The sequence below is a fragment of the Oryzias melastigma genome, linkage group LG16, assembly GCF_002922805.2.
Source record: "Oryzias melastigma strain HK-1 linkage group LG16, ASM292280v2, whole genome shotgun sequence".
NCBI lineage: Eukaryota > Metazoa > Chordata > Actinopteri > Beloniformes > Adrianichthyidae > Oryzias > Oryzias melastigma.
The window spans coordinates 10,642,444-10,648,650 of NC_050527.1; the positions used below are offsets into that span (position 1 = coordinate 10,642,444).

Here is a 6,207-nt window from a genome sequence, read left to right on the forward strand (position 1 = left end):
TGTTTACTCATACGTTAAATTTATTGTTATGTTTTATAAAGCTGAACAAATGAATTATGTCAGAAAGTTTTCCTTTATCAATTATTTTGGAGTTTTTCAAAGCTGGTGCGCATATTGGGATTTTTTTAACGTCTAGAAAAAGAAAAAAGAAACAAAATTCCAGGTTTTATATAAAAACGTAAGTAATATTTCAAGGAGTTTCGGGCCCGAGAAGTGGATTTACTCGACTCAACAGTCCAACAAACTAAGTCGATCAAACTGCTGCAGAATTCATAGTGATTTTATTGAGTGGCTCACATAAAAAGCCATTCTCAGGGGGCAAAAAAAATATCATTGTAAAATTAAAATCACTTTACAACATGCTTAAATTAAACGAGTGGGTAAACAGTAAATGATTTAAAAACCTTACAAATAAATTCAAAGTGCGCCTAATGATATAGACCCCCTAAATACAAGAGAAACTCGTGGTTAAATACAACTCCCCACAATACATTTGATAACATGGTAAAGGGAAAAAAATACAAGTACATTTTCCGTATATTTTCAAATATTTACTAGAGTCCATATACAACTAGAAATACCTATACAAAACTCGCCTCCTGCACACATACATCGCTCGCCTTTACACTGCAATTACTCTAGCCTACTTTTTCATTATGTACAACACAATTTGCAGCAAAGTACAGTGTAATCCTTAACTGGCCTACTTGTGAACTTGGCGCACAACTGTAAATTTGGAAAGCGTGTGTTTATGGACCCTCAGCTGCTCCTTTTTGACTGAAATCCAGCAGATAACAATAAAATCAGTGCATCTCACTTCTCACCATTTCCTGGTTAAAAACAAACAAACAAAAAACTTTCCCTTTCGATAATAAAGTGCCAGTGTTTGGTTTCAGGACAAGACAGCAGTAGCGCAACTTTTTGCAGGCCTCAAGCAATTTTCTTACTCTTTATAATGACTTTTCTCATAGGAAGAAAATAAAAAAGTTAAGCATAGGATGCTAAAGATTTGCTCCAGCGCCTCACACAAGAACTTAAATTTACTTTCACGCCGCAGATGGGGAAAAAAAGGTTGAAACGCGCTCGAGTGTGGAGAAATAAATGTTTTCTTCTGAAAAACACCAATTTGGACGCATTTAAAGTGTGTCTACTGCATGTTGTGACAATTCCATCCCAACACTTTAATGCTGTACAGTTTTACTTCACTTTAGAGGCCGTTCATGCCTACTGCTTGGTTTGATTCCGGTGGGTGCAACAGGTCGGGGGAATGGCACGGAGGACTTCCCGGTGCGCTGTGTTCGCTGTCGGTGTCGCTCCCCCTCTTCCCCCCGCTCCCCCCGGAGCCAGAGCCGGCGGACCCCCCGGCGCTGTGAGTTTTAACATGTTTGCTCAGGTGATCGCTGCGCATAAATCTCTTGTTGCACACCGGACAGGCGAACCGCTTCTCCCCGGTGTGCGTGCGTAAATGTCGCTGCAGCTCGTCGGAGCGCGTGAATCTCTTCCCACAAAAGAGCCAGTTGCACACAAAGGGCCTCTCACCGGTGTGCCACCGTAAGTGAGCCTTCAGGTGGGACGTTTTTCCGTACACTTTGCCACAGCCCGGGATGTGACAGCTGTGGAGCCCTTTCCTCCGGAGGCTGGCGCCCGCCGGTCCGAGTCTCTCCGCCTCCTGGCAGTTCGGACAGTCGCAGGTCGCTCTACCTGAGTACCGCCGGGCAGATGACCTCGGAGACCCCGCTAAAGATGCAGGGGGACCTGCGGAGAGCATAGTCCCCCCAGCTCCGGTTAACGGAGACGGGCTTGTGTCCGGATAAGAGGATAGCACCGGTTTGAAGCCGTCCATCAGGTGCTGGCCGGTTGTCAACAGGTGTGGAGAGGGGTTTGTACTGAATGCTGAGTGACTTAAACTAGAGTAGTCAGAATTATATCCGCCAAGAGGAGAGTGCAAAGAGGTCTGGAGTCCACCGGAATGCAAGGACGTTTGTAGTGCCGCTCCGTTCGGGTTCTGGACGTCGATCCACCCTGCTCCCACATCCCACCACGCAGACGCTCCGGTGGTGCCAACCTCTCCCGCGGGGATCCCGGCGTGGGAGGATTTGAACCAGGACTCGTAAGGATGCGCAACGCTCATCCTCGGATAGATGCCCTGCAGACTGTCCACCGAGGTGTGCACCTTGGAGATGAACACCGGCTGGTGGTTGGACTCTTGAGAGTTGCTCGACACGGAGGCTTGGAAAACAGAGTAATCGTTTCCGAAATGGGAACTCGACGAGGTGCCAGACGTGAGGGAGAAGGCACTGGAGCCGCTGGAGCTGTTGGTGCCGAAAGAGTCCGAGATGCCAGATCCATTGCGGGACACTCCGAAGCCGGACAGACCGGATCCGAGGCTGCAGCTGCTCGCGGCGGCTCTTTTCCACGGGTGGAAGCCTTTCCCAAAGGACGAGGAGTTATCCGAGATGGTGGACGGTGAGGGGCTCGGACTCCCTATTTTGTTGCATGTTGCAGCTAACATGGCTAAAGGAGTCGATCCTAACCTTGGCTCCTCCTGAGGGGGGAAAGAGAATCAGTGAGTGGGTAACTTTTACAGGTTAACCTCACATTTTAGTCCATATTTTGGAAAAACAAGTTTGCGCACTCATGCTACTCCACCTCTTACCTGAGCGCACAGATGAGTGAAAGTGAAATCAAATTTGAATAAAAATGCGCACAAAAGAAAGCATGCGTGTTAAAAGCAGGAACTTCTGGGGCGTCCACGGAGCACTAACCCATGCGCAGGCTTTGCTGCTACTTTTCGCCCGCAGTAAGTTTAATCCCCCACCGCGGGACAATGACAAGAACTAATTAAACCAGTAAGAAAAGTGCTTTCGACTCACCCCTAGAAGTGAAGTTGCCATCACACAAAAACACTGCCCTCCTCAGAGGATCTTTTTATATTTATGAATCAGAGCACTGTTTTTTTAGAGGTGTGCAATACAATGATGTGTTCCGCCCATTCTTCCACAATTGTAGGCTCCTCTCCGGCTTTGAAGTGCCGCTGTGACACGGGCGACCAATCAGCGGGCCCGTCCCGCCGCACCGCCACATACAACCGTGAGGTCATCAATAGAGCGCCTCAGACAGCTCTCCACCCTCCTCCACCCCCCGCCGCCCCCTTCCACAATAAAAAACAGCGGAAGGAAGGTAAAGTTAAATGAAAGTGAATTGGGAAGGAGGGATTGGTGGGGTTAAGGGAGGGGGCAGTTATAGAAAATTTTACAGAATGTGGCATTATTTAAAAAAAATGATGCGCTCGATGGTGTTGGTAATTTTATAACCACAAAGTGAGTCAAAATATTAAATATTTTAAGAAAAAGTGGTTTAAATGGAAGTATGCCCGTGCGCTCTTTTCCTCCAAAAATGCGTAAAAGTTGACAAAAAGTTTTGGAATGCCCCTCTATTCTTTTTATTTTTTCATTTATCTCTATAAGTGTAACTTTTTATTAAAAAAAATAATAAAAATGCTCTGGCTGATACTTGATTTCCCTGGGTATTTACTTGATTTTTCTTCTCTGGAAATGTACACAAACTTCATTACGCGCGCGCACAATCGCTGCATTGTTCTGGCTGCGTGGACCTATATTGCTGCATCTCAAACTTTCACATGACTGTAATTGTGTCCAATTACCTTTGGCGGGTTTGATTAAAACTGGCCCATTCCTGAGAGACATTAGATGAGAGGTCGATGACTTTGGAACATTTAGGCCCCGCAACAGATGAAAGGAAAATGCTGATTTTTAGAGGGTTAATGGCATCAGTATTATTGCTGATGCGGGTTACGTGAAATTATTTATTAGAGTAAGTGGTTGTATTTTTTTTTTCTGTCTGAAAATCAAATGATAACACGGTTTTATTAAATGGTCTGTCACTTAGTGCGCTGACATTTACTAAAACCTATAGAGGAAGCTCATGTTGCATAATAAGAACTTGTGGCAAAGCGCGCGTTGAACCCTGCAGGACTCTCGCGGAGCTATTAGCATGCGCTCTGCGCTGGAGGCATAAATTTCATTTGAATTTCAAATTTAATAACGCGGGAGGTTTTTAATCATCCGCAGTTTTATTTGTTTGATATTAACATGCTTATTGACCGGGTCTGTTGACCAGCTTGGTCATTACAGGACAGGGAAAAGTTAATTAAAACGACCAGGGATTATTCATCACATCATCTGCCTAACCCGTGTCGCTTCCTTTATTGCAGACATGATAGATGGGCTATCTGATTAATTCTTGTGTTTCTGGGATTGGACAACAGCTTTTTTGGATTTACGCCGCTTTACCTCGAAGTGGAGAGGAAAGAAGGAGGGAAAAAGAGAGATAAAAGGATTGCTGTTGCTAAACATCCCTGAAACAGGTGCATCAATACTATACATGCAATTATCATTTTTTCGCGTCTTAATTAATAATTTTGCAGCGTGTATTTATTTAATTGGAAACATTTGCAAACATTGAAAGTAATTTTGCGCAAGTCTAACGATTTTCAGAATAAATGTGTGTTTAGTTGAGAACATGCAAATAAAAAATAAAAGCTTGACAAAATAATATTTTTAACCGTGTTATTTATTGGCTTTTTAAGGAAAATATATGAACCATTTCATTATTTTACGCGTCATTTTTTTTAAACTCACAAACATTAATGAATTGAATCAACTAATCTGCATTAGTTCCAACAAATAAATGAAATAAAAATGGACACATACCGTGCTCCACGGCTCCGCGGCGCACTGACTGACCCTCCAGGTTTTTTTGCTCTCTGCGCAGTGAAACCCAGCATCTCCTGTTGCCGCCGTGATGCGCGCCATGCCACATTAAATGCAACACTGGCGATTCGGTTTGGAATAATTTAGGCAAAATTCCCCCAACCCTTTCCACCCCACGAGCCCACATTTAGTGCAGCGTAGACCATGCTGTTGGTGCAGGTGAAAACATGTTTTTGCTGTAAAACGTTTTTTTTTTTTTTTGCAGCAACAGTTGGCCTGTTCCTCCACATTTCCTGCGATAATCAGTGATGGATATTTGGTTCCATGAAGGGTTTAGACATGTAAGGTGCAAGGGTGCAGCTACAGGGGGTACGCGCTGGCCACTAATGACAAATTACCAAGTCATCATACTAACAGGACTCGTGTCAGAGGTCAGTGATAACCACAGGAAATGGAGCTGCTGGAGGCACAGAGGTGCAGCATGCTGCGCACAAAACGTCAGATTTCACAAATTATTCCAGGCTATAGAACGTTCTAGATAAAAAGAAGTCCCCTGCAGCCTGTTGCGTTTCACAAGCGCTCTGGTGTGCACACGGGTTGGTTCTATGGCGCACGGCTGTAACTGTAAGCCGCGTTGAACAGATGTCCCCATTGAGGGCTTTCTTCTTCTGCACACATGGGCTATATTACCGTCATGAAATCAAACTTAAAACCTGTCCCTTTTTTGCAACCATAATGACCGAGTTATTCTGGGCCGCTGAGCACGAACAAAGTGTGTTCAATATTGCGTGCTGCAGAAGCACTCTGCACAGAAAAAAGCAAGGAAGGACTCCACATGCAACTCTGGGGTTTCTGTTTTTAAACTGAGAGCTTTAGTAACTCTATAATCAGAGGTAACCTTTTATATGATAGATTATATAGATAGATAGATAGATAGATAGATAGATAGATAGATAGATAGATAGATAGATAGATAGATAGATAGATAGATAGATAGATCACAATGTAAACGCGCTAAAGCATGCAAATCAGAGAGCAGGGTCTGCTGCTTGTTGTTTTCTCTATTCAACGGGAGGCAGCAAAGAACAGATGTCTGTCTGCACGGTGGCTGCCAAGTGGGTCCAGACGAGCAGGGCAGCCACAGACGCAAGGGCCCAAATGGTGTGACAAAAGATGCGCAGGAAGCCTCTCTCTGCCTGGGTGAGCCACAGAGAGGGTGTCCCCTCTTTGCCAGCCTCCAGGGGCTGAGCGGAGACCAGTGAAGCCATGTGTTACAGGCTGGAGCAAAGGCTGCACCTCAGCAGCCATATTTACACAAGCATACATGGAGGCACACTTACAGTCTGATCGGATCGGATCGATCCATCCTTCCTTCCTTCCTTCCTGAGGTCATGGAAAGTGTCTGAAAAGGCCCCAACTCTGTTCCAAGCACAGGTGGGCAGCGTTGCCCTCACTAAAGGGACGCACTGAACCA

General features: G+C 45.0%; 1 protein-coding gene across 3 annotated transcripts; it reads right to left on the reverse strand.

Annotated features, from left to right (window-relative positions):
* Positions 1-264: 264 nt before the first annotated feature.
* Positions 265-4,828, reverse strand: sp8b (sp8 transcription factor b). Of its 3 annotated transcripts, none has more exons than XM_024266921.2 (2): positions 4,734-4,828; positions 265-2,545 (listed from the first exon to the last, which is right to left on the reverse strand). In XM_024266921.2, the coding sequence occupies exon 2, from the start codon at positions 2,510-2,512 to the stop codon at positions 1,208-1,210; it is 1,305 nt and encodes a 434-aa protein (XP_024122689.1). In that variant the 5' UTR covers positions 2,513-2,545; positions 4,734-4,828; the 3' UTR covers positions 265-1,207. The 3 variants fall into 3 exon arrangements, with proteins under 3 accessions (XP_024122689.1, XP_024122687.1, XP_024122688.1); XM_024266919.2 differs by lacking the exon at positions 4,734-4,828 and adding an exon at positions 2,874-3,154; XM_024266920.1 differs by lacking the exon at positions 4,734-4,828 and adding an exon at positions 2,657-2,866.
* Between the last annotated feature and the right edge of the window lie 1,379 nt (positions 4,829-6,207).

Bases quoted from the DNA above. Each gene is read 5' to 3' on its own strand.
- sp8b (XM_024266919.2), bottom strand. From the start codon at position 2,894: ATGGCAACTTCACTTCTAGGG. The intron at 2,546-2,873 runs GTGAGTCGAAAG...TTCCCCCCTCAG, and splicing joins TGGCAACTTCACTTCTAGGG to GAGGAGCCAAGGTTAGGATC.